The sequence below is a fragment of the Neoarius graeffei genome, chromosome 4 (assembly GCF_027579695.1).
Source record: "Neoarius graeffei isolate fNeoGra1 chromosome 4, fNeoGra1.pri, whole genome shotgun sequence".
NCBI classification, from domain to species: Eukaryota; Metazoa; Chordata; class Actinopteri; order Siluriformes; family Ariidae; genus Neoarius; species Neoarius graeffei.
Genome location: NC_083572.1, coordinates 3,433,420 through 3,460,922, shown reverse-complemented (window position 1 = coordinate 3,460,922; position 27,503 = coordinate 3,433,420). Strand labels below are relative to the sequence as shown.

Below are 27,503 nucleotides of genomic sequence, written 5' to 3'. Positions count from 1 at the left end.
TGAGCCAGTGGAGTGTTTATTTGTTTGTTTGCTTTTTAACTACGCAAATGTTCTTTTTTTACCTGCTTGAACATGTGTTTGTGGCTGACTGACCTGATTGTGGTGAGGCATGAACAAGTTTGTCATCTTTAATATTTGTCTTAAATCCAGCAACACAAGATTTGAAATTAACCAACATGAACGTGTGTGCATATATATATATATATATATATATATATATATATATATATATATATATATATATATTAGAACAAGTGCAGTTCTAAATCACAGCTGTACAATTCTACAATTCTGAGTTGATAAAAGTCTCTTTAAAGACTTTTAGAACAATGAAACAGTTGTGGACGGTGGTTTCCGGATGTGACCAGGTTCTGTCGAACAATGTGGTTTTTGAGCTCAGTGTCTTCGATGTGGAGAAAGAGCATGATTTTGATATGACTGAGAAAATTCAGACTTTGTTTCAATGCTATTCAAATCATTCTCATGTTCTAGTTCTCAGATACAACTCTGCAATTTTCGGATCTTGACCTCCAGCTCTAACTCCAGTATGCTACAAGTGGATAGAGAGAGAGAGCAAAATCCTGAAATGTTTTTCTGAGATTTCATTTCAACTGATGTTTTCAAAGAAGGTCTTCAGAACCATGCTCAACAAGAAGGACTTCCTGCGCTTGTTGGATATATGATTTCCATCAGCCAAGCAAGTGCAACCCTCATGGTGTAGGCCAGTGTTCCTCAACCACTGGGCCATGGGCCACAAAGCGCTATCTAGTGAGCTGTGAATTTTTTTCAAGTTTGAAGCCAAATACTAAATAGTTCAGGTTGTCATTGTGTCACAAATCCGGTAGCTGGTTTGCCGTATACTTTTCAAGTGGAATAAATACATCTCATCTCATCTCATTATCTCTAGTTGCTTTATCCTGTTCTACAGGGTCGCAGGCAAGCTGGAGCCTATCCCAGCTGACTACGGGCGAAAGGCGGGGTACACCCTGGACAAGTCGCCAGGTCATCACAGGGCTGACACATAGACACAGACAACCATTCACACTCACATTCACACCTACGCTCAATTTAGAGTCACCAGTTAACCTAACCTGCATGTCTTTGGACTGTGGGGGAAACCAGAGCACCCGGAGGAAACCCACGCGGACATGGGGAGAACATGCAAACTCCACACAGAAAGGCCCTTGCTGGCCACGGGGCTCGAACCCGGACCTTCTTGCTGTGAGGCGACAGCGCTAACCACTACACTTCCTGATCCGAGGAACATATTTAAATAATATTTTCTGGATTTTTTCATGGTATATCAGATATACCTCCTCTCCCTAGTTATGTTTGGATGAACCTCTACCACCACCATCATCTTCATCATTATCATCATCAGGATCAATACAAGATAAAAAAAATGACAATAAGGACATGTCCAATGCTAGTAGGCATGCTGAAAGTAGGCGTATCAGACACTCACTGGCCATGCTGTGAAAATTGTCCATGCAGACGCTCATCTAAGTTTCTAAATCTGTTATTGATTAACTCTTGGATATTTTCTATCGTGAATACTCTCATTAAAAAGCTTATAATCTCTGCTTTGCACAGAAATGTATCTGGTTAAGATCTGTTCAGTACTTTGGGAGTAATGGCAGGTTGAAGTCGGGACAACAGAGTAAAAACTCTGCTCGCGTGACGTCGGGAAACTGCCAGTGATTTTCTTTTGAGTCACGGGCAAGCGGTCAGGCTCTCTCTCTCTCTCTCTCTCTCTCTCCTGATCGGTTTCCCACTGGATTACTCGTCAATATCAATCAGATCACTTTTATAGCGATGTTCTCTCGCTTTCACTGTTTCTGATGAAGGATTAAGCAAAATTTTCCCTCTGCTAGTTTTGATGTTCTGATTCATGGGAGATTTTGAAGTGAGTTCATAGCTTTACCTACTTCTTTTTTTAAAACTGATTAATGTAAATAAGTAACTATTTTAGAATATAACTGGAGTTGTTTTGATGAAAAATATTGAGATCTTAGTGGTTGGAATGAGATTTAAAAAAAGCAGAATTCAGAAACACGAGTGTCAGTTTCAGTTCAGTTAATGTGAATTGTTTATTGGATGTGGATCAGACCGTTTTTTCGAGGTTCACCTTGAAAGCTGTGAATATTAATTGAAATAATCATTTTTTTTTTTTTTTTTTGCGGTCCGGTTTCCATCAAATCCTGCGCTCTGATTGGCTGGCGAGCGGGTCCATATCCTATGATACCGACCCCGGTTACAGACCCCGGATACGGACCTCTGGCGACTCGCTCACTCACAGCAACAACAAACATAGTAGCAATTTTTGTCAAGATTTATTTTCGCATTTCTCAGGAGAATAGCATTAATTATACATCATGAATAGCGATAACGACAGTGTTCACAGTGAAAGGGAGTTTTGCTACCCTGAGGAAGAAGAAATAAAAGAAAATATTTCAGAAGAAAGCTAAAAACCTGTAACTGTTGCTAACGCCGAGCAAAAACATGGCTGAATCCTGAATGACTCAATTTTGTATAACTGGGGACTACATAGGTGGCAAAATGTAGTTTTTTTTTTCCTGCTATGTGTAGCGGTGCACCAGAGTAATGGACTATGGTTTGTTTTTGATACGGTTTCTTTAAATGCACCTAGCCATGTGCCACAGGACTGATCACAGGACTGACCAATTGGGAGCACTGGCATTGGTGCGCTGGACAATGGGAGAGAGGAAGAGAGGGTGGGACGAAGAGAGAAGAAGATGGCGGCGTCCAAGGAGCAGGCGTGCGACTGGGCTTGCTGAAGAAAATAACAAGTTTTACGCTATCTAATGTAAGTTGGAGGCTAAGTGTGAAAGTTTGAGTATTGTTGTTTGTTTGTGGAAGAAGTACGGTAGTTGTCAGTGTTCTGGAAAACCAATGTGAAGACATTGAAGACCGTATTCAGCTGTAGGCTACGGAAGCAGTACTCGTCGTTAGTGTGTGAGACGGATTGAGCTCACTAGGTAGTTTTGCAGTCTCAGACAATAGGCTTCTGTAGCTCGACGCCTTTCCTTCGACAGCGGAGCAAGATCATCTACTCCAGCAGCTGCCTGTCCCTGGACCGCTTCTCTCTCTCTCTCTCCCTCCAGCCACGGTGGTGTCCAGTGTGTGTGAGTACCCTGCCACCAGTCGTTTTGAAGAGTCGTTTGGTACAGAGACTGTACGTGAGCCCACTTGTTTGGAACTGTGAACTTTTATGAGGAAACATTGCATTCTACAGGTTGGAAACCGTGAACTTTTATGTGAGAATATTGAACTGGGAGACTGAATTATTGTTTACTGGGTATTCAGAGCAATAGACCCCTTCACAGTAAATGTCATTCATACGAAAGCGGAAATTGCGCGCACAGCCTGGACCCAAAAAAGACTCAGAAATGCCTAGTTGTTGTGTTTTCGGGTGTCAGAATCATAGCAGTGATGGGGTTAAAATGTTCAGAATTCCAGCAGGATCTCACCCATTCCAAAAAAAATCGCCGACGTCTATGACTACAAGCCATCAAACGTGTAGACTGGGATGAAAGCACTATCAAAAATGCATGGGTTTGCAGCACCCACTTCATCACAGGTAAGATCGGGCTATTTATTAAATCTTTCTTTTTTATTCTTTCTAGTCTTCGTTTATTGATGTAGCAAAATACTTTGGTAACGTTTGTCTGATTAGCTGGGTCATAGTTACACAATGTAATGAATATTGTTAGCATGTTAGCTTTGCATGCAATTTTGTTTGTAGGAGAGGTCTCGCTTGACTCAAGCAGTCCAGATTTTGTGCCATCATTATTTGTGTATGCCGAAAATCACAATTTTAAAGCAAGGATGGAAAGGTAAAATTGTGTGCCCTCACTCTAACTTACTTTGACTACTCTAACCTAGCTCCCGCCCTGTTCAGTTTCATTTCTGCTCTCTGCCTCTCGCTTTTTACGCAGCTCTGATTTCTCTTAGCTGCACTCTTTACACCATCATTCCTTTAGTGCCATTACCTCCTGCAAATTGCTGTTTAGTGTTGGTATTTGCTGTTGTAGCTAAAGCCACATTGCCATCACATCACTGGCATAATTTGATTAAAACAAAATGAATATGAATGTCCCATTGTTAATCAAGTTGTACATGCCCGCACATAACATAATCATATGCGTCTAAAGACTTGTAGGCACGAAGTTTTTCGTGGGTGTACACTGAAGTCTTGTCAATAAGGTACGAGTATATATCTGGCCATTGTATACCAGGGAACTTATTAACATCGTCCGTCCACTCTTTAATTAAATGCGGATCCGGTAGGCGATGTCCACTTGTTAGAGTTAACTTATTTATGTAGCATTCTCGATCTTGTAACGACAATTGTTTGGCATAATCTGACAGCTCATAATGCCGGTCTATGGGCAGCGCCATTGTTTCTGGGTCCAGGCTGCGCGCGCATCCTGGCAACGGTAGGTTTGTTTACAAACATGCGAAGGGGTCTATTGCTCCCGTGATAAGTATAACTGCACATATTGTTTGTGCTTTAATTTTGGGTGTATCATTCTTACAAAGGTGATTTGATAAGGGTCTGCTGACGAACTTTAAGTTTCATTTTATATTTTATTTGATATTTTTGCTTGAACATTTTCTTGGTTAAAAAGACCCATTTTTTTTGTTAAGAAGAGAATTCATAGTGAATTTTATAGTGAGAGACTAAGGGGAATTCATTTCCAAATCCGTTTCATTTAAACACATTTCATTTCAAAACAAACTTTATTCAACGTTCTTCCTATTAAAAAGCATTTACAATTTTCAACTTAAAATATTAAAAGTATTCTTGTTAATTAATCCAGGCTTGATCATTGCTGCATGTTTCATATTTGACGTCATGAACAGGATACCAAAGTGCAGAATTTTATTAGCCACCAGTTATTAATCACAGCCTTTTCAGTCATTAGTTAGTGCCATTCCGAAGTGGGGTCCCAGTTCTCAGGCTACGCAGTCATGAAAGAGTTACAGAAGCAATTTGAAGAGCTGCAACTGAAATTCCAAGAACAGTCAAGGCAAGTAACTATGCTGGAACAAGCCAGAACTGACCAGAAGGAGGCGCTCGCAATGGCAAAACAGGTCATAGAGCAGAAAACGCCAGCTACAGTGTACATACAAAGAGACAGGAAATGCCCCGACTTCAGTGGCACTCAAAATCAAGACAACATGTGTGTAGAGGAATGGATAGCAGCTGTTAAAGCACACTTCGCAGTATGCAAAATCCCAGATGATGACAAAGTTGAACTAGTCAAGCAGCATTTAAAGGGCGAGGCTAAAGTAATGGTGAAACTAAATCTTGAAGACAATACATCCAACATTGAGGCTGTCTTCAAGCTCTTAGAGGAGGTATATGGTGATAAAGTTCCAGTGGGCATCAGACTGAGGGAATATTATGACCGAAAACAGATGACGAATGAAAGGGTACGGGCATATGGATACAACCTCCAAGAAAAACTCCGTCGTTTAAAGCACCGTGATCCTAATTGCATTCCTAACTCAGATGTCATGCTAAAGGAACAATTTTTGTTGGGCCTCAAAGATGACAACCATAGGAAGGAAATGAAAAGACAAGCAAAAGAGAAGCCAATGCTGACATTCAATTTGCTTATGCAGGCTGCCATTGATTGGTCAGAGGAGGAGGAGACCTCCCAGGCCCCTCGTGACAAAAGCCATACAAGAGCTGTCAGTAGTGTAGCTACAGATGAAACGCCTCCAGCTTTGTCATTGCAGGCACTACAAGAGTCTATCCAGAAGTTAGCTGCAAGACAAGAAGAGCTCTATAAGGCAGTACAAGGGGCTGAAAAATTAAAATACACAAAGGGTAAACAGCAAAAGCTTCCCCAGCGGGATGAGACTGGGCAACTTATCTGCTACAACTGTGGGGAACCTGGGCACATAAGTCGCGAGTGCATGAAAAGCCAAAAGAAACATCGTCCAACAAGTGCCTTTTCATCTGAGGTGTCCAGCGCAGAGCCTGAGGGTCAGTCCGAAGGAGCAGTTAGTACTGCCACGGTGGGCCCCATTAAACCAGCATCAGTCCTTGCCACTGAACACAGTGCTACCCCAGGGGGTGCCATCGGTGACTGTTTCACGGTCGATGTCAGCATAGGGGGGGTGAAGACGTGCTGTTTATTGGACACAGGGTCAGAGGTCACTACAATATCAGAGACCCACTTCAGGAAGCACTTTATGGAGAAGGAGTTATCTCCCGCCAAATGGGTGAAGCTGACGGCTGCGAATGGGCTAGCTATTCCCGTCCTTGGTTGCCTTTACACTGATGTTGAATGCCTTGGCAAGAAGCTAACCGGCAAATGCATGTTTGTGCTGTGGGATGATAGTGCCTCTGGAAAAGAACCAAGCAAAGTGCCCAGCATATTGGGGATGAATATCCGAGCCGATCTATGTAGCCTGTTCAATGACATGCAAGGGCTGAAGATGATGAACTGACATGAGCAACCAGCTGGAGTGAACAGTCTATGCCGTGTCTTCGCCGAGATGGCAAAGGAGGAACAGTATGTAGGCCCCAGTGGTAGGATAGGCTATGTCAAAGTATCCGGTCGGCAAGCAGTTGTGGTGCCCCCATGTAGTGAAGTGGTTATTGAGGGCCATTGCAGCGTCCCTCCGAAAAGCCACTACCAAGTGCTAGTCGAGGCCTCCCCGTCCACTAGCATGCCTCAGGGACTATTAGTTGCCAATGTGCTGACCCGTGCAGTGGAAGGGAAAGTGTCGGTGAGGTTACTCAATGCTCTCGAACAGCCTGTTGTTCTTCCTCCCAGATCAAGAGTGGCAGAGTTGAGTAAACCACAGAAGATACTACTCAAAGACACGCTCGCATTTGAGGAAGCTAATGGGGAAGTGTACATCAAGTCCGTACAGTGCACAGCAGCTCACAATGAAGAGAGTTTGCCAACTTTAGCTGTCCCTGTTCAGGCTAACTTAAATGGGCACACGCCGACTGAGATTGAGGAACTGAACCAGCTGTTACTGAAGCATCGTGACACTTTCTCCCAGAAAGATGGTGACTACGGCTATACTACCACAGTAAAGCATCGCATCTCAACAGGCGAGGCCCACCCCATTAAACAGCGCCATCGGAGGATTCCTCCTCATGTGTTCCAGGAAGTGAAGCGCCACGTGCAAGACCTTGTTGCTCAGGGGGTTTTGAAGGAGAGTTGCAGTCCTTGGGCTTCCCCTGCAGTCATTGTGATGAAGAAGGATGGGTAAGTCCGATTTTGCTGCGACTATAGAAAATTGAACAGCGTAACCTCCAAGGATGCGTATCCACTTCCAAGGGTGGAAGAATCTCTGGATGCCCTGGGACAGGCCTGCCTCTTTTTGTCTCTAGATCTTACCTCAGGCTATTTCCAGGTGGCAGTGGAAGAGAAAGACCAGGAGAAGACAGCAGTGACCACACCTTTCGGACTCTTCCAATGGACGCGTATGCCATTTGGATTATGTAACGCTCCGGCGATTTTTCAATGCCTTATGGAGTCAGTCCTGAGCGATTTGGCATTTGATGTCCTGCTTGTCTACCTTGACGACATCTTGGTGTTCTCCAAATACTTTCAAAGCCACCTGGAGAAATTAGACCTGGTGTTCAGCCGTCTCCAGCACCATGGCCTCAAGCTGAATCCCAAAAAATGCTTTCTCCTTAGGCCAGAGGTCAAATTTCTTGGGCATGTAGTGTCCGCAGCAGGGATTCAGGTGGACATGGAGAAGGTCAGCGTCCTGCAAGATTGGCCCATCCCCAAATCCATTAGGGAGCTGAGGCAAGGGATAGGGTTCATGTCCTATTATCGCCGCTTTGTTCCCCATTTTGCACAAGTGGTGAGACCATTGCATGCCTTGAGTAAAGCCAAGAGGGGTGATAAGAGGGCTCAGCAGCAGCCAATCCCCTGGAGCGAAGAGTGTCAAATGGCTTTCGACAAGCTGAGGTCTTGCTTGATGGCTCCTCCTGTTCTCGCCTACCCAGATTACCACCTCCCTTTCATAGTTACCACAGACGGGAGTCACCAGGGGCTTGGAGCAGTACTAAGCCAGCTACAGAATGGCGTTGAATGGGTCATAGCATACACAAGTCGGGGTCTCAGGGGCTCCGAGAAAAATGATAAGAACTACAGTGCATTCAAATTGGAATTGCTCACCCTCAAATGGGCCATCACAGAGAAATTCTGTGATTTGCTTATGTACGCTAAGTTCACCGTGGTCACTGACCATAACCCCCTCCGGCATTTGGAAACGGCTAACCTTGGCGCCGTTGAGCAGCGGTGGGTGGCTCAGTTGGTGGAATTCAATTTTGAAGTCCACTACAAACTGGGAAAATCCAATCAGAATGCTGATATGCTGTCCCATCTACCAGTCTCCATGGAACCAGAGATGGAGGATATGGGAAAAGACTTCCTGGTCATCCGAGAGGACAAAGTGAGGGCAAGCTTGTGGCCTGCCAATGGAGACCAGTTTAAGGATTCAGGGAAGGTTTGGGCTTGTCGGGCCACTGAGGGTGACAGTGTGCGGTTATAGTTGGGAAGAAATCAGAAGCCTGCAAATGCAAGACCGGGACGTTTCCATTGCTGCATGTTTCATATTGAAGTGCACTTGTATACCAAGGAGGAAGCAATTTGCATTACAGCCGTGAATGACGATTCAAAATGGTGGCTCACCTCGGCTCGGCTCGGTTTTCCCTTTCGGGCGCTCTCGTTTTCTGTTAGAATTTGGCAAAGAAAAAAATAAATATATTATTTACCAGCTGAAGGTCGGTCTGTATGGTGAAATACTGTGACCTCGGCCTTGAATACTGACCTCGGCCCAGAGGGTCTCGCTCAGTACTTTCAAGACCTCGGTTACGATATTTCACGATACAGACCTCCCAGCTGGTAAATAACATATATATTCTTTCATATAAACACTAGTCGGCCCTACTGAGAAATACAAAGGCCTACAGAGCACAAAGAGGGGATGAGAAATAATATTTTATTACTTTTTTATTGAGTGTACTGTTTTAATATTTTACCTAATTAGCATAATTAATACTGATTAAATACTAATTTGCATAATTATTTTTTACTTTATTTTTTACTTTGTATTCAGTATACAACCATCTATGTGCTGTCAATTTCTATGTAAATATCTTGAAAAATAGAAAAGGTATGAAGAAAAAAAAGGTTGATTTCATTGGTTAATGAGGCCCATTTTGGACCATGTGATCCTCATACAGAATATTACAGCAGTTTTCTAAAAATTAAGCTATTTTTTTCAATCTTTGATTTGTAATATCTCAAGAACGGATAAACATTTTAATTCTGTAAAAAGTATGTTCTGAATTCACTGAGAGCAATTTCAAGCAATTTGGATTGAATTTGAATTTTCACCTGATATGTTACTGAAATGAATCGGTTGCTTGGTTGGAATCGATCAGGGAAGCTCAAGAACATTTTATTTACCTCTGTTTGTTTTTCCCAGTTTTAAATAATAAATAATTGCCATGAAAAGTACATACAAAAAACGAGATATTTTCTTTCCATCATTCGAGAGCTGATTTAAAATTATTCCTCTTCTTCACTTGGATGGAGAGGATCATGTTTTATAAAGTACATTTTATTGTCTTCATTCTGCCACGTGACCTGAGCACACTCATCCATGTAAGGGGGGGCTGCCATGCCGTAACCATAGTAACCATCTTCCCCCTTTCACTGTACAGCATTGAACACACCAATCCCTGTACTCAATGCCATGTTCTATCTCTGCCCATTCTTCTGATTCTCTGTAATGGTATTGGATACAGAGATGATACCGGATACCAAATACAGTGACGTCACTACTGTGCTTTAAACCCGTGGCGGAATCGAAATTCTTTCTCTCTGGCAATGGGTTTCCACACATGAAAGAGAGATGGCATTGCATCTGTGCTACAGGAGAACAAAGGACAAAGAACAAGCTATTGATACCGGACCTTTAGCCAAAGTTCAATGTATTTGATCTTTGCATAGTTGCAATAATAACTGAACTGGTTAGTGACTGCAACCCACACAGTATTTTAAAGAGAAAAGGTGACCGTATCCCTTTTCCCTTTCTCAACATCAATGAACTATTAAGATTCCTTCCAGATCATCAGACGACCAATGGGACACTGAAGATCTTCAGCTGAAGAGCTGTAAAAGTGAAAGGAACAGACTGTTTTCTCCCTGGACCTGCGCTCCACGCTGTCTTCGGATAACAGACGGCGCACTTTCAGTCGCCAAACAAGAGCGATCCCAAGTAAGTCTGGCATCTGGGCAATTGTTAGTCTTAGTTGTGGCTAGTTAATGTGAAGAGTGTTGTTTATTTGAATTCATTTATGGTTTAAATGTACGCATTTTGATTCACATGAAAGTCCGTCTTAGACCGCGTGTTTGATTTACTTTGTTTACTAACTGTATTTAGTTAGATCGTGCATGCTCTCTCTCTCTTTTTTGACTCCCTCCATCGTACTACACTTCTCAACATTGGGATTTCAGGAGTAGCTAAGGGTTGAGTAGAAGTTGGGTTTAAGGCCTAGCCGAGACTAGTGTTTAAACGACAGATCCATTGTCACTCTCTCCTTTGTCACTCCCTCTAGGCAGGGCATGGCACAAGGCTCGTGCATTCCATTCACATTCCATGCACACACTCTTACACACACACTCTCTCACACACACACACACACACACACACACACACACACACACACACACACCTACTCATACACACACCCTCACACAGACACACATAAACACATGATTTCCCTCTCACATTTTAACATCCACTCGCCCCTACACTGCAACACTGGCATATAGCTTATTACTTCTGATCACCATTAGTGCCTTAGTTATCATCATCTACACTACTAATTCTTATTTGTATGCATTGTATCACCATTTATATTGAGTTATTCCTTGGCTGCTGTTGTTGCTATATCTGATCAGTATCAGTTTGCTAATTCATGTCAGCTATTTCAATAAATGGTATCTTTGGAATAAACTGTGTCCTGTTTATTGCTACAACATCCACTGAGTGCCAACCTCTGCCAAACAAGTATTCTAATTGCCTTCGCCCATTTAGTTCTTATATGAATGTTATAGATTCAGAGTAAACGTATTACATTAGAGCTACAATACTCAATAAACTATAGCAACATCACCACCAAGTAATTCCAATGATTTTAGTAGTTTAGCTATAAACTATTAGACACTTGAATTAATGATTAATGAATTTATGAGACTGATCCCTTTCTACATGAGACTGATTTGATAAGCCTATTGCACCTACACCCCTATTAAATATTTGGAACATTCCCCATGTGACATGGTCAACATTTCAACATCAAAGGAAGAAGAAAAATTAAAACTATTCTTTTAAGTTAGTTTCTTAAGACACGTATTTTTAAGTATGTTACCTCGCTTGTTGACAGTTTTGGCGAACACTTCCGCCTTCTTCAAAACAGTCACCAGATGTCGAGTGGTGACGTGCCTTATCAGCTGATGTTACTCTATGGAGGCGTGAACGTCCCGCCCAATTTGACAGGTAGTCCACGCCTCCTGCTGTCAGGTCGCTGGCCCAGGACTGCGCTCCAGGTCCAGGTGTGTGACAGCGCGTACGCGCCCTCATCCTGGTTCATCATCCTCTGCGCCCACTTACATATCTCCACTGCCTCCAAAATCCAACGCTGATATCTATTCTCTTCAGCGCGAATGACTCTGGCCTCTTCCCAATCCATAATATGATTTTGTCATTTGCAGTGGTCTGAAATGGCTGATTTTAAGTTTTCTTGGTTTGCTTTTTCTTTTTTGGATCTTGTGAGTCTTTTTGTTGTTTCTTTTTCACATTCTAATTGGTGTTCTTTCCTGCAAGTGTGGAAGCATCTGCCCGTTTCACCAATATAGACTTTATTGCATGAACGGCAAGGGATTTCATATATGACATTGCATTTATTGTCCAGTTGTATTTTGTCTTTGGGGTGAACTAGCAGCTGTCGGAGGTTCTTGCATGGTTTGACCGGAGTGTTGATGTGGTATTTCCTCATGGATCGTTGGATGCGTTCTGTAACTCCTTTTATATATGGTAATGTGACAAAGCCCCGGTTTGTTTTTCCTGTGTTTTTTCTTGTTTGTTTGTCTCTTCCCTTTTTTTGTGTCTGTGATTTTCCTTTTCGAATTGCCCACGGTGGATATTGGCAGTTTTTTAATGCCTGTTGGATGTGTTGTTCCTCGTCCTGTCTGTCTTTCTCCTCCGTGATGTTCTGTGTTTGGTCGTATAGTGTTCTGATTACTGACATTTTGTGTGCGATGGGATGTTCAGATGTCCAGAGAAGATATTGGTCGGTGTGTGTAGGTTTTCTGTATGTTGTAATTCTGATATTACCTTCTTCTGTGTGGTGTATTTTTAGGTCCAGAAATGCTATTGTCTTGTCCGTTTCCTCTTCGTGTGTGAATTTGATGTTGCCTGTCTTGTCTATGGAGTTTAGATGATCCGTGAATTGTTGTGTGTGACCTGTTTTGGTTATTTCAAGAATGTCATCAACGTATCTTTTCCAGAAGATAGGTTTGCAGTCATCCGGTGCTGTTTCTATGGCTCGGGTTTCCAGATCCTCCATAAAAAAGTTGCATAGAGTGGCAGATAGCGGGTCCCCCATTGCAAATCCCTCTTTTTGTCTGTATATTGTACCTCTGTATTGGAAATATGTGGACGTGGAAATGAAATGTACAGTAATAGTTTTGTTATGTCCTGTGCTGTAAGTTTTGTACGTTTTTTCAGGGTTCTGTCTGCTTTTAACCGGTTTTCTACTATGTTAAGAGTGTTTGTGACTGGTGTTTTTGTAAAGAGGGATATGACGTCATGTGATACAAAGATTTCATCCTTTTTTATCTTGATTTCCTTTAGTTCTTTCGCCAGTTGTTTTGAGTTTTTGCAGTGGTATTCCGTAAGTCCGAGGAGTGGTTTAATTATGTCTGCCAGTGTCTTGGAAAGGTTGTTAGTAACTGATCCTATACTGTCTACCATGGGTCTTAGTGGTGCTCCGGGTTTATGAATTTTCGGTGTGCCGTATATCCGGGGGGTGATGTCTGCTGTGGGGATGAGGTGGTTGTATGTTTGTTTATCAATTTTGTTGTCATCCATTAATGGTTTGAGTAATAGTTTTAGTCTTTTTTTCTTTTCCTCCGTCGGGTCTTTTTTGAGTATTTCATATGTGTATAGGTCCATGAGCATTTCATTCATTTGTTTTTCATATTGATTAGTGTCCATGATAACCGTGGTCCTCCCTTTATCAGCTGGTAGTATTGTTATTTTCTTGTTCTTTGCGAGTGTTCTGATGGCTTCCATTTCCTGTTTTGTTGTGTTTCTGGGTGGCAGTTTAGCTGAGGTGAGGATGCCTGCTATTTCGTTCCTTAATGTGGCTTTCTGTCCTTGGTCCTGTAGCATGCTAGTTCCGTAGCCAGTATGAATTCTTCATTTGGGATTTTATTTGGTGTGATGGCATAGTTTAGTCCCCGTGAGAGTATAGTGCGTTCTGCTGTTGTTAGTGTGTGTTTAGACAGGTTGCATATCCATTTTTCATTTATTTGTTTGTCCTTGCATTTATTTTGTTATTTTTTGATAAGCCTATTTAGTTTTTTAATGTGGCGTGTTTTTGTTTTTGAGAATTCTTGTTCTTGTATTGCATTTAGATGTTCTTCCATACTTTTTTCCATGTCACTGCTGAGTTTGAACCAGAGTTTGAAATCTTGTGTTCTTTGTGTTATTTCTGTATTTAAATTGTTGATTTTGTTTGTCGTGCATCTAATTCTTTCTCTTACCAGAGTCATTCGCGCTCTTTCGATGGTCCTTTCCGCGTTTTTTGTTGGTATTGGATTTTTTATGTAGAGGCTTGCTGGAATGACGCCTTCGTCCCGGCAGCGGAGATTGAAGCGGAGATGGTTTCTTTGTCGCGCCAGTTTTTTCTTTAGTTTTTCCAGGCAGCGTACCTCTTTGGCACAATCTTCTCCATAACTTATTTTTAATATGTAGTGAAAATTCATTATGTCTGATAATTATAACTATTCTTTTAAGTTCGTTTCTTAAGACACGTATTTTTAAGTATGTTACCTCGCTTGTTGACAGTTTCGGCGAACACTTCCGCCTTCTTCAAAACAGTCACCAGATGTCGAGTGGTGACATGCCTTATCAGCTGATGTTACTCTATGGAGGCGTGAACGTCCCGCCCAATTTGACAGGTAGTCCACGCCTCCTGCTGTCAGGTCGCAAAAACTCAAAACAACTGGCGAAAGAACTAAAGGAAATCAAGATAAAAAAGGATGAAATCTTTGTATCACATGACGTCATATCCCTCTTTACAAAAACACCGGTCACAAACACTCTTAACATAGTAGAAAACCGGTTAAAAGCAGACAGAACCCTGAAAAAACGTACAAAACTTACAGCACAGGACATAACAAAACTATTACTGTACATTTCATTTCCACGTCCACATATTTCCAATACAGAGGTACAATATACAGACAAAAAGAGGGATTTGCAATGGGGGACCCGCTATCTGCCACTCTATGCAACTTTTTTATGGAGGATCTGGAAACCCGAGCCATAGAAACAGCACCGGATGACTGCAAACCTATCTTCTGGAAAAGATACGTTGATGACATTCTTGAAATAACCAAAACAGGTCACACACAACAATTCACGGATCATCTAAACTCCATAGACAAGACAGGCAACATCAAATTCACACACGAAGAGGAAACGGACAAGACAATAGCATTTCTGGACCTAAAAATACACCACACAGAAGAAGGTAATATCAGAATTACAACATACAGAAAACCTACACACACCGACCAATATCTTCTCTGGACATCTGAACATCCCATCGCACACAAAATGTCAGTAATCAGAACACTATACGACCAAACACAGAACATCACGGAGGAGAAAGACAGACAGGAGGAGGAACAACACATCCAACAGGCATTAAAAAACTGCCAATATCCACCGTGGGCAATTCGAAAAGGAAAATCACAGACACAAAAAAAGGGAAGAGACAAACAAACAAGAAAAAACACAGGAAAAACAAACCGGGGCTTTGTCACATTACCATATATAAAAGGAGTTACAGAACGCATCCAACGATCCATGAGGAAATACCACATCAACACTCCGGTCAAACCATACAAGAACCTCCAACAGCTGCTAGTTCACCCCAAAGACAAAATACAACTGGACAATAAATGCAATGTCATATATGAAATCCCTTGCCGTTCATGCAATAAAGTCTAAATTGGTGAAATGGGCAGATGCTTCCACACTCGCAGGAAAGAACACCAATTAGAATGTGAAAAAGAAACAACAAAAAGACTCACATGATCCGAAAAAGAAAAAGCATACCAAGAAAACTTAAAATCAGCCATTTCAGACCACTGCAAACGACAAAATCATATTATGGATTGGGAAGAGGCCAGAGTCATTCGCGCTGAAGAGAATAGATATCAGCGTTGGATTTTGGAGGCAGTGGAGATATGTAAGTGGGCGCAGAGGATGATGAACCGGGATGAGGGAGCATACGCGCTGTCACACACCTGGAGCGCAGTCCTGGGCCAGCGACCTGACAGCAGGAGGCGTGGACTACCTGTCAAATTGGGCGGGACGTTCACGCCTCCATAGAGTAACATCAGCTGATCAGGCACGTCACCACTCGACATCTGGTGACTGTTTTGAAGAAGGCGGAAGTGTTCGCCAAAACTGTCAACAAGCGAGGTAACATACTTAAAAATACGTGTCTTAAGAAACTAACTTAAAAGAATAGTTTTAATTTTTCTTCTTCCTTTGATGTTGAAATGTTGACCATGTCACATGGGGAATGTTCCAAATATTTAATAGGGGTGTAGGTGCAATAGGCTTATCAAATCAGTCTCATGTAGAAAGGGATCAGTCTCATAAATTCATTAATCATTAATTCAAGTGTCTAATAGTTTATAGCTAAACTACTAAAATCATTGGAATTACTTGGTGGTGATGTTGCTATAGTTTATTGAGTATTGTAGCTCTAATGTAATACGTTTACTCTGAATCTATAACATTCATATAAGAACTAAATGGGCGAAGGCAATTAGAATACTTGTTTGGCAGAGGTTGGCACTCAGTGGATGTTGTAGCAATAAACAGGACACAGTTTATTCCAAAGATACCATTTATTGAAATAGCTGACATGAATTAGCAAACTGATACTGATCAGATATAGCAACAACAGCAGCCAAGGAATAACTCAATATAAATGGTGATACAATGCATACAAATAAGAATTAGTAGTGTAGATGATGATAACTAAGGCACTAATGGTGATCAGAAGTAATAAGCTATATGCCAGTATTGCAGTGTAGGGGCGAGTGGATGTTAAAATGTGAGAGGGAAATCATGTGTTTATGTGTGTCTGTGTGAGGGTGTGTTTATGAGTAGGTGTGTGTGTGTGTGTGTGTGTGTGTGTGTGTGTGTGTGTGTGTGTGTGTGAGAGTGTGTGTGTAAGAGTGTGTGCATGGAATACGTGTCTTAAGAAACGAACTTAAAAGAATAGTTATAATTATCAGACATAATGAATTTTTACTACATAAGAAAAATTAAAGATATTTCATTCTTCTTTTCTTTGTTTCCAACAATTGTTCTTTCACTAGTCTTTGCCATAAACTGTAATAAAAACCTGTGGTGTGCAGCTTCACTACTATCACAGCTGAGAAAATTAATCAACACCTTTGGACTAATCACAATCCAAAACTCAAGTGTGCTGTGGTACGATTCAAATCCTTTTTATTTTATATGCAATGACTTGACACGTCACTCTGACGCATGTGTCATAGAAAGAGAAGAATGGATATAAGCGGTTACAGAGTGAGTCAGAGAATTTTTATGAAAGTTAATCATACAGGTTAAAAAAAGTCAACATTCCTTTGACATTCATTTCTGCACAGGTCATTTTTAGACATGTGATACATGATGGAAAACTTAAAGAAAACACAGAGACATCAGGAAGAGGGATTTGAATGGAAAAGTATGCAAAGTTTCAGGAAATAACTTTAGAAATTTTTGTTGGTGTTCATAGATGATTGATGTGGAACCTGTTGGTTGTAGAAGTCAGGGTTGTACATCGGCGGTGAATACAACGGTGGTGAATACATTGGCTGTGCATTCATCGGCGGTGCATTCATCGGTGGTGCATACCTTGGCTGTGCATTCATCGGCAGTGCATACCTTGGCTGTAACAGATTTCATGAAAGACCATCAGGACACAAATATAATTCACAATCTGTTTAAGTTCACTTTAAGTTATAATGGTCCATGAATTGAGTCTGAAGGTTACAACAATATTTAGACAGGAAAAGTTTCACATCTTCAGAATCAGGTTACATACATGTTTGAGTCAATTTTCTGGCTGAGTTTGACTATTTTCTATGACTACTACAAAATTAATACAAATGGTTTTGATGTTGATGTGCTCTCCAGTGAAGAAAACAGTTTGAACTAGGACACTTGGTAGAGTCTATAACCTCTGCCAAGCCACATATTATCAACATCAAAATCACATCACTTGATCCAAGGATAATACTAAATCTGTCCACCAAAGTTCATCCAAATCCATTCACTACTTTTTGAGTTATGTTTGGAGAAGACAAAAAAAAAAATCCTGGATCTGCATACATATCCGGATTTGCATCAAAATTGAATCCATTGTTCCTTGGCCCATGGATCACCTTTTGACTAAACTTCATACAAATCTGTTCTAGTTTTTGAGTTACACTGGAAACAAACAGAGACCAAAAACATAACCTCATCCAACAAAGTTGGCAGAGATAAACATAGGGTTTCGAAAACTCACCTGTTACAACTCAAAAAGCTATTCATAAGAAAAAACTCGATCATACAGATTATATATATATATATAAAAAAAATCTCCTTCTCACCCCCAGCGGGGGGTGGGGGGGTGGGGGGGTGGTATCCATGTCATCCTCAAGCTCGGGTCCTCTACCAGAGGCCTGGGAGTTTGAGGGTTCTGCGCAGTATCTTCGATGTTCCTAGGACTGCGCTCTTCTGGACTGAGCCTTCAGATGTTGTTCCTGGGATTTGCTGGAGCCACTCTCCCAGTTTGGGGGTTACTGCCCCAAGTGCCCCCACTACCATGGGGACCACGCAACCCTTGACCTTCCACATCCGTTCCAGCTGCTCTTTCAACCCTTGATACTTCTCAAGTTTTTCATGTTCCTTCTTCCTGATGTTGGCGTCAGCTGGGATCACCACATCTATCACCACCACCCTCTTCTGCTCTTTGTCCACCACCACTATGTCCGGTTGGTTAGCCAGGATCTGTTTGTCAGTCTGGAAGCTGAAGTCCCACAGAACCTTGGCCCTGTTGTTCTCAGCCACCTTCTGTGGTATGGCCCATTGGGACTTGGGTACTTCTATTCCATACTGGTTGCAGATGTTCCTGTATACTATCCCAGCCACTTGGTTGTGCCTCTCCATGTATGCTGATCCAGCTAGCATCTTACACCCTGCTACTATGTGCTGGACTGTTTCAGGGGCTTCTTTGCACAGTCTGCATCTTGGGTCTGATCTACTCTGGTAGATCCTGGCCTCTATGGCTCTTGTGCTTATGGCCTGTTCTTGTGCTGCCATGATTAGTGCCTCTGTGCTGTCTGTCAGTCCTGCATTATCCAGCCACTGGTAGGATTTCTTGATATCAGCCACTTCCTCTATCTGACGGTGGTACATGCCATGTAGGGGTTTGTCTCTCCAGGTTGTCTGTTCCTCCTCCTCCTCTGCACTCTCATCAGGGTTCTGCTGCCTGAGACATTCACTTAGCAGTTCATCCTTTGGGGCCATCTTTCTGATGTATTCTCGGATTTTTGATGTTTCATCCTGGACCGTGGTCTTGAGGCTCACTAGCCCTCAGCCTCCCTCTTTCCGCTTAGTGTATAGTCTCAGGGTGCTGGACTTGGGGTGGAACCCTCCAAGCATGGTGAGGAGCTTTCTAGTCTTGATATCTGTGGCTTCTATCTCCTCCTTTGGCCAGTTTATGATACCAGCGGGGTATCTGATGACTGGTAGTGTGTACATGTTGATGGCTTGGACCTTGTTCTTACCATTCAGCTGACTTTTCAGGACTTGCCTTCCTCTCTGGAGGTATTTGGCTGTGGTTGACTTCCTTGTGGCCTCTTCATGGTTTCCATTAGCCTGTGGGATGCCAAGGTACTTGTAGCTGTCTTGGATATCACCTATGTTGCCCTCTGGTAGGTCAATCCCCTGAGTCCGGATCATCTTGCCTCTCTTTGAGACCATCCGGCCACACTTGTCCAATCCGAATGACATCCCTATGTCATCGCTGTAGATCCGGGTGGTGTGGATCAGCGAGTCTATTTCTCGCTCATTCCTGGCATACAGCTTGATGTCATCCATGTAGAGCAGGTGGCTGATTGTTGCCCCACTACGGAATCGGTACCCGTAGCCGCTCTTCGTGATGATCTGACTGAGGGGGTTCAGGCCTATGCAGAACAGCAGTGGTGATAGTGCATCTCCTTGGTATATGCCGCACTTGATGTTGACTTGGGCAATGGATTTTGAGTTGGCCTCTAGGGTTGTCTTCCACATTTCCATTGAGTTCTGGATGAAGGTCCTTAGGTTCCTGTTGATCTTATACAGTTCCAGACATTCCAGTATCCATGTGTGTGGCATTGAGTCGTAGGCTTTCTTGTAGTCAATCCAGGCAGTGCACAGGTTGGTCTGTCTCTTCTTACAGTCTTGGGCGACTGTTCTATCAACCAGTAGCTGGTGCTTGGCTCCTCTGGTGTTACTGCCAATTCCTTTCTGTGCCTCGCTCATGTATTGAGCCACATGCTTACTCATTTTTGCCGCAATGATGCCTGACAGGGCCTTCCATGTTGTGCAGAGACAGGTAATTGGCCGGTAGTTGGATGGGATGGGTCCCTTCTGGGGGTCCTTCATGATTAGAACTGTCCTGCCTTGGGTTAGCCATTCTGGCTGGGTCCCATCCCTCAGCAGCTGGTCCATCGTTCATGGAGTGCAGTTAGCTTCTTCAGCCAGTACGTATGGATCATATCGGGGCCTGGTGCTGTCCAGCTCTTCATCTTTGACACTCTTTCTTGGATGTCTGCCATTCAGATGGTTACTGGTTCTTGTTCTGGGAGGTTGCTGTGGTCAGCTCTTAGGTCCACTAACCATCGGTGTTGTGTGATGCCTTTCTTTCCCATATTTTTCCACCTCAGCTCTTGGTGGGTCTGACTGGTTGTTGTTCCCCTGCCACTGAGAGTACACCTTGGCTGGTTCAGTGGAGAACAGCTTGTTTATTCTCCTGGCCTCTCCCTCCTTGGTGTATCTCTTCAACCGGGTGGCCAGAGCTTTGGCAGTTTCGAGTGCCTCTGGTATGGAGAGTGAGTTGTGCTTCCTGGGTGCCCCTTTATTCACCATGTTCCCTTTCTGTAGTTCAGCTAGCTGGCTAACTTCTCTCCGTGCTGCCTTTATCTTGGCCTCTAATCGCCTCTTCCATGGTGGATACTGTTTGTTATGTCCCGAGCCCACCTTGTGTCCAACCATCTCCATGATTACTGTTGCTGTACTGTGTATCAGCTTGTTGGTCTCAGTGATGGTTCTTGTGGAGATTGTCTTCAGAGCAGCTACTAGTAGATCTTCTGAAGGTACTTGGCAATTCAGCTTCGGTATTCGTCGGGGGCTCCGGGTTTCCAGTTGGGTCATGATCTTCCTTCTCAGGAAGATCAGCTCTTGTGTTGAGGCTGTTAGCTGTTGGGGCTTGGTACCCAATCTCTGGTTGTGGGGATGATGACATCTCCCCACTGACCTGTCTTCCTGGCTCCCCCTTGCCGTAGCATCGTTGTTAATCTCTAGTTGTGATAGAGTGTTGGAACACTGGGCTTCAAAGTATCCAATGGTCCCACATTCGCTGCATGTATCCCCTCTCTCTGGGATTGCTTGTATAGTAGCATTCTGTCCTCGTCCATCGATGTCTTGTTCCAGTAGCCCATTTCTCATCAGTTTGCCCTGGTTCCCTAGCAACTGACGCAGACCTTGTTGACCCGGTATGACTCTATCAGTTATGTCTTCACTCATTCCTGAGGTAGGCTGATATATCATGAGGGGTCTTGCTAAGGACCCTTACTGGATGATGTTTTGCCCCGACCAGGGTTCGAACCCCGATCTCCTGCATCGTAGTCAGTGAGCGTTACCACTGTACTATCCAGCTGATATATATAATATATCTGCTGATATATATAATATATATATAATACTCACATGAGTTTGAGTGCAGCAGGTGGGCGTTACAGGCGAAGGCAGAAGTGCAGATAGAAATGATTAACTCGAGTAGAGAGAATACAAAGAGCACTCCATGGATGCTATACAGCTGGTGCAGACAAACAAGTAAATAGATAGGTAAATAAGTAAACAAGTGCATATGTTCGTAAGTAGTTTTGCATAATAATAATAATAATGTGGGAAATAGGAAATATTCTGATAAAAGAAAATACAGTGGACATTTTTTTCAAGATGCAAACAAACACTTTTAAAAGCACTATTAACAACCCCAAATCAAAAAAAAAAAAAGTTGTAAAAGTATGGGAAATGCAAAAAAAAAAAGCAGTGATTTGTAAATGTACTTCGACTTGTATTTTATTACAGACAGAATGAACCCAAGATATTTCACATTTTGTTGATCAGCATCATTTCATTTGTTGCTATACATCCATTCCTGTGTTTCAGGCCTACAAAACATTCCAAAAAAAGTTGAGACGGGGCAATTTAGGGCAAGTAATGAGGTAAAACAATTAAATAATGATGTGATTTGAAATAGGTGATGTCAAAATCAGTCTCCAGGAAAGGCCGAGTCTTTGAGGAGTAAAGATGGGCTGAGGATCTCTAGTTTATCACCAAATGTGTGAGAAAATAATTGAAATGTTTAAAAACAATGTTCCTCAAAGATAAGAAGGGATTTGGATATTTCACCCTCTATGGTGCATAATATCATTAAACCATTCAAGAAATCTGGAGGAATTTCAGTGTTTAAAGGGGAAAGGGCTCAAGCCTAATCTGAACCCCCGTGACCTTCGATCCCTCACTGCATCAGGAATTTATCTATAGCTGATAGAACCACATGGGCTCAGGATTACTTTGAAAAACCTTTATCAAGCTACAATATGGAGTTACAGCCACAAACACCAGTTAAAACTTTACTGTGCAAAAAGGAAGCCTTATGTTAACTGTGTCCAGAAGCGCAATCGACTTCTCTGGGCTCGGAGACATCTGGGATGGACCATCATACAGTGGAAACATGTATTGTGGTGCGATGAATCAGTATTCCAGATCTTTTTTTGAAAGAAATGGATTCAGTGTGCTCTGAAGATGAAAAGGACCATCCAGACTGTTACTATGAACAAGTCCAAAAGCCAGGGTGTGTAAGGGTATGAGGTTGGGTCAGTGCCCTTGGCAAAGAGAACTCACACTTCTTTGATTGTCATTAATGCAGAAAAGTACACTGAGATTTTCAACAAGACAACGCAAAACCACATTCTGCACACATTACAAAGGCGTGGCTGTGGAAGAAGTGGGTGTGTCCCCTCTGTCCCCAATAGAGAATGTGTGGAGAATTTTCAGGCAAAAAGTATAACAACGACCCATACAGCATTATAAAGTGGTAAATAATTCACCATCCCAACTTTTTTTTAAATGTTTCACAAGAATCAAACATGAAATTTTCAAAATCTATTTTGAAAAAACAATAAAATTCATGATGTAAAACATTGAATAATGTGCTGTTAGATTATTTTGAGTGCAATACGCATCAAAGATTATTTACAAATCGTTGTTTTCAGTTTCGACATACCGTCCCAACTTTTTCTGATTTGAGGTTGATAAAAATGAAGGACATCTTACAAACAAAATAACAAACAAAAACATCAGCATGTCTCGGGTTAGTGGGAATGCAAGAGCAAAAATTCATCATGTGATTTGGGGACTTGGTGAAATAGTAGGATTTACCAATAACTTAAACAAATCACAAGAAAGTGCTTTGTCAATAGTGAGATACAAACCAGATGCCTGATGGAATTACAGCTGGGATATCCGTTGTAATCAGAGTAGTAACACCAGTCCATGATGAATATCATGTCTATTGTTAACAGAATGAGTGTGATTCCTGCAACCAGAGCACTGAACACATTCATCACCAACGGTGCTTTCACCTAACAAGAGAGGAAACAGAAAACAGTAATGTATAACAGGAGAGTTACTCTGTCATCAAACTTCACAGTAAATCAGATTATACCAGAGAGCTCCTCAATTCTGGATTCTGATTGCTCAGAAGGACTGACCAATTGTTTTCTCTTTCCGTTACTGTAATCGGTCTTTCACGTTTCATTCGCACACTCACGTCCTCCATTTTCTCTCCTGTTTCAAATTTGTATCCCACAATGCCTTGCCCAAACGGGGAAAGCCCACCACGTGATGCATGATGTAGTATCTTCAATACTTGAAGCAGGAAAAAATAGCGGAGAATTTAGGGCCACGTGGCTCTTAATTCATTCATTGTTCTATTTAAAAAAAAAACTAATAAAATTGGAAGTCTGTGATTCGAATTCAGTATCTTTTGGTCACTAAAAAAAAATAAATGGGTGTCAGGAAAATTCTTTTTATGACCTACACTTAAAAAATCTGAAAGGCAGTACAGCTTTAATGCGCCTGTTCTCATATGCCATGGTTTTAGAACAAATAAAAAAAAATTGAGGTTCCTAAGTGGGGCAATAGAAAACCATAAATGTGGCTGTGCCCTCAGGGTGGGAGGGGCATATTCTCTCTCGTCTGTCACTCACAGAGACACTAGCCATGTAGAATAGGGCAGATAAAGCTTTTCTACCAGAAAGCAGTTCAAAAAGGTACTGGATCCATCCTCCCATGCTGGTAAACGGACAGACTTAGCTGGTGGGTGAGAATTGGTTAGGTGTTTTCTATAAGGAGATGTTTATTTCACATATCTGGAAGGAGTCTCCAGTGTCAGCGCTTTAACAGTTAGAGGAAAGCTGTAACATTAGGCTTTCTGACACCTTCAGGAAAGAAGTCTGTGAAGATTCTCAGTCATCCAGGTCATGGTAAACTGTGGGTGGAAAAAGAGAGCAACTGGACTTGCTTGAAGATTCTTGAAGACCTTTCACCTCTCATCCAAAAGGCTTCTTCAGTTCTGTCTGATTAGTAGGGAGCATCAAGTATTTATCCTCTCATGGATGAAAAGCTCATCTAAGGTGTTGTTGAGTCATCCTGTTGGTGTGGGTCACTGGGGGCTGGTTGTGAACGGCCTCAAGAGTCGTTAGGATGATCAATGGATTGCCCATTAGGGTGATCAATGGAATGCTGATTCTCTCTGTCCTCCTGTGAGTCACTCAGTGCGTTTACATGCACATCGAAATTGAGCTTCTGTCGGTAATCGAGCTAAGGGTCCCAGCAGGGGTGCCAGAGAAATCCAATCCTACATGCACACCAGAGGTGGAAAGTAACGAATTACATTACTCGCGTTACTGTACTTGAGTAGCTTTTTTGTGTACTTATACTTTTTCAAGTAATTTTTAAAGAGTGTACTTTTACTTTTACTTAAGTATGTTTTCTTTTAAGTAGTGTACTTCGGTACATTTTACATCACAACCATTACTGAGTAAAAATAAATAAATAAATAAAAAATAAAAAAAGGCTAAAACGGAGAAGGGGAAATGCGTTCTGGAAATGAATCATGGGAAGGACAGTTGTCGCGCGCGCGAGTCTCACACAGACGATGGCAGACATGCACCGGCGCTTTAAGGGGGGGCTTCGGGGGACTCAAGCCCCTGGGCCACAGCCAATCAGGGGCCTTGTAATATTAATAAAATAATAAACTGTCAGAATCGTGGGCCTACATTAATGTACGGATAGAAATAAGGTTAGAAATAAATGAGCGCACAGTAGCCTGCTGTAAGAGACATGGTGGATGTGGTTCGCAAAACGAACACCCACAACTGTACCAGAATAAAATGTAACAAAATGTAACGTCACGCACGAAAGCGCGCCAAAGACTGCAGACTACTGAGACACAAATTTAGAGGCTTTGAAAGATGAAGCGTTCACATGTTAGCGGGGCGCATAAAAGGAAAAAAGAGAGATGCAGGTAATGATAGAATCGTTGCCGAAAGTCACAGACTTTTTAAGGTAAGGATCACCAATCTGTTCAGAATATCAGCTACTTATCAGTTATCAGCCTACCAGCAGCTAGGCTATGTGCAGCTAGGCTAGATATGCTATGATCTGTCCAACAGTAAAATAAATCAGTTGTGATTTGAATACGTGTCGTGTGATTTGAGTTATAATCCTGTTAGTATCATAGCATATTTTGATGGGGATAATAAAATGTCTAAAACGGCATCTACTGAAGAAATTGATGAAAAGATTGTAGGCTATAATGTTCACAGTTCGGGCAGCAGACAGAGTAAGCATACTGAGGGGAATAGCAATACAAAGCTAGCGCAGATCCACATTTCTCGCTAGCTGTGTTGGGTGTGTTGTTAACCCGTGTGGATTTAAGTGAAATACTTGAGAAGTTCTGTGGTCAAGACAACGTTTTAAGGTAAGGACGCTTGATTATTAATGTTTGTCTGCCGTGGCTTGTTGTTGACGAAAGGCCCACATGATTTTGCCTTATGCAGCTACTGCTAGCGTCATGCTTTGAACTAGGTTAAGCTCATTTGCGCTAAAGGATGGGTTTATTGAAGGACTTTGATGTAGCTAGTTTCTTTTTAAAAAATCGTACGCTCAAAACAGTATGCCCGTGTTCATCATGTTTAACTTTTTTCTTGATGGAGTGCGTGAAATATTGTTGAGTGGTATTTCGATGCAGTCATGTCAAAAAGGCAGTTGAATGCACAGTCTCATTCAAGGAGAAGGAAGACTTGCATGATGCTTGAACATAGATTGGTAAAACAGACCCTAGTAGGACTTGGTTTCATGTATTTCGGTCTGTAGAGTTATGAGTTTGGCCGCTGTCCATGGTGTTTACGTTTCATGTGGCCGCCGAGACAAGTACCTTCATCATCATCATCATCATGTTCCCCTGTCAAAAGTTAAACTCTCTAGGAGTGCTTCTGCTGTAGCAGTTGCAGCAGTTGCTCAAAGTTTGATTTGTCCATCATCATACGTCTTATCTGTTGGGTGTCTATGCCCAGCAGATTTTCCCATTTCGTCCATTTGTAACCATTTTTGTCAAACAGGAGCTGCTTTTGCACTTGGTTATTGCCCATCCGGCAAACGTGAGCAATATATTTTAGTTGTTGTACGTAGCAGGATAGTTTTATACCCTGGGTTCCTGTCAGTTTCCGGAGGTCAGCATTGGACATCTTGTAGCTCCAGTCTATATCTTCATTTGTAGTGTTCTTTTGGTCAGGGGCATTCTTTCGTTTATATCCACCTTTAATCATTTTCCTTAGGAAGCCGTGCCACACTACCTCAATTTTGTGAATTTCACTGGATGATAGTTGCCATGCCTGTGTGCTGTACAGGAGACGAGATCGAACGCATGCCACTAGGAACTTTATACGGGTTTTTAGTAGTATTCGGTGGTCGGTTAGAACGTGTTTCAGTTCATTCCATTTCATGAATGCAGCACTTATCCTAGCATGCAGGAAGTGTGAGGATTCATCACAGCTGCTGACATTATAACCAAGATATTTAAAGGTGCGGACGTTTTTAATATTAGTGCCGCCAAGGGAAATGATACTTGGTTTACATTTGATATCCTCATTGACGTTAAAAGCCATTGTTTCTGTTTTGACATATGATATTTGTAAACCAAAGTGGGTGTAGGTCTTATCATACAACTGAAGAATATTCTGAAGCTCCTCGATGGATCCAGCGAGTATGGCCTGATCATCTACGTATAGAATCTCTGTTATGCAACCCTCTCCTGATGCTCGTGCTTTCGTACACATTTATCTTGTGGATACCTCATTTGGAATGCAATATCTGAACTTGAAGCCTGTATCTGGGTACAGTTTTGATATCTCATGCTGTGCAATCCTGACAACAAAGTCCATATAGATATTAAAAACTGATGGCGATTCTAGGGCACCTTGTCTTGCAGTGAATGTTTGTTTTCATGCCGCCGAGCTATTTTTATGCATTTTATTTTTTAAAAGGACTTGTCTGTAGGTGTGTGTGTTTTATGTTTACAACACATAGGTCTACATTAGCACACGCGCGCTTGTGTGGTTATCTCTGGCCATGCCCCTGCATGAAAGTTACGCAGTATCACTGTACTGTCCGTGGTAATAATCAGAACTGGCTGTGTAATGATAATGCACGCATTCTTCTCTCCCTCTGTGGTCGGATGTGTTGAGCGATGTGAGCGTGGGCCTTGCGCAGCTACGCTGAGCTAA

General features: G+C 42.2%; 1 protein-coding gene across 6 annotated transcripts in view; it reads right to left on the bottom strand.

Moving 5' to 3' along the window:
• Nucleotides 1–16,331: 16,331 nt before the first annotated feature.
• The window catches only part of LOC132884262 (membrane-spanning 4-domains subfamily A member 4A-like), a 35,501-nt gene continuing 24,329 nt past the window's right edge, over nt 16,332–27,503 (bottom strand). For all 6 annotated transcript variants that reach the window (XM_060918085.1, XM_060918087.1, XM_060918084.1 and 3 more), the window contains 3 exons: nt 23,148–23,297; nt 21,355–21,463; nt 16,332–17,288 (listed from right to left, as the gene is read on the bottom strand). In XM_060918085.1, the coding sequence (XP_060774068.1) occupies nt 17,167–17,288; nt 21,355–21,463; nt 23,148–23,297 (381 nt within the window). In that variant the 3' untranslated portion in view covers nt 16,332–17,166. The remainder of the gene's footprint in view (nt 17,289–21,354; nt 21,464–23,147; nt 23,298–27,503) is intronic.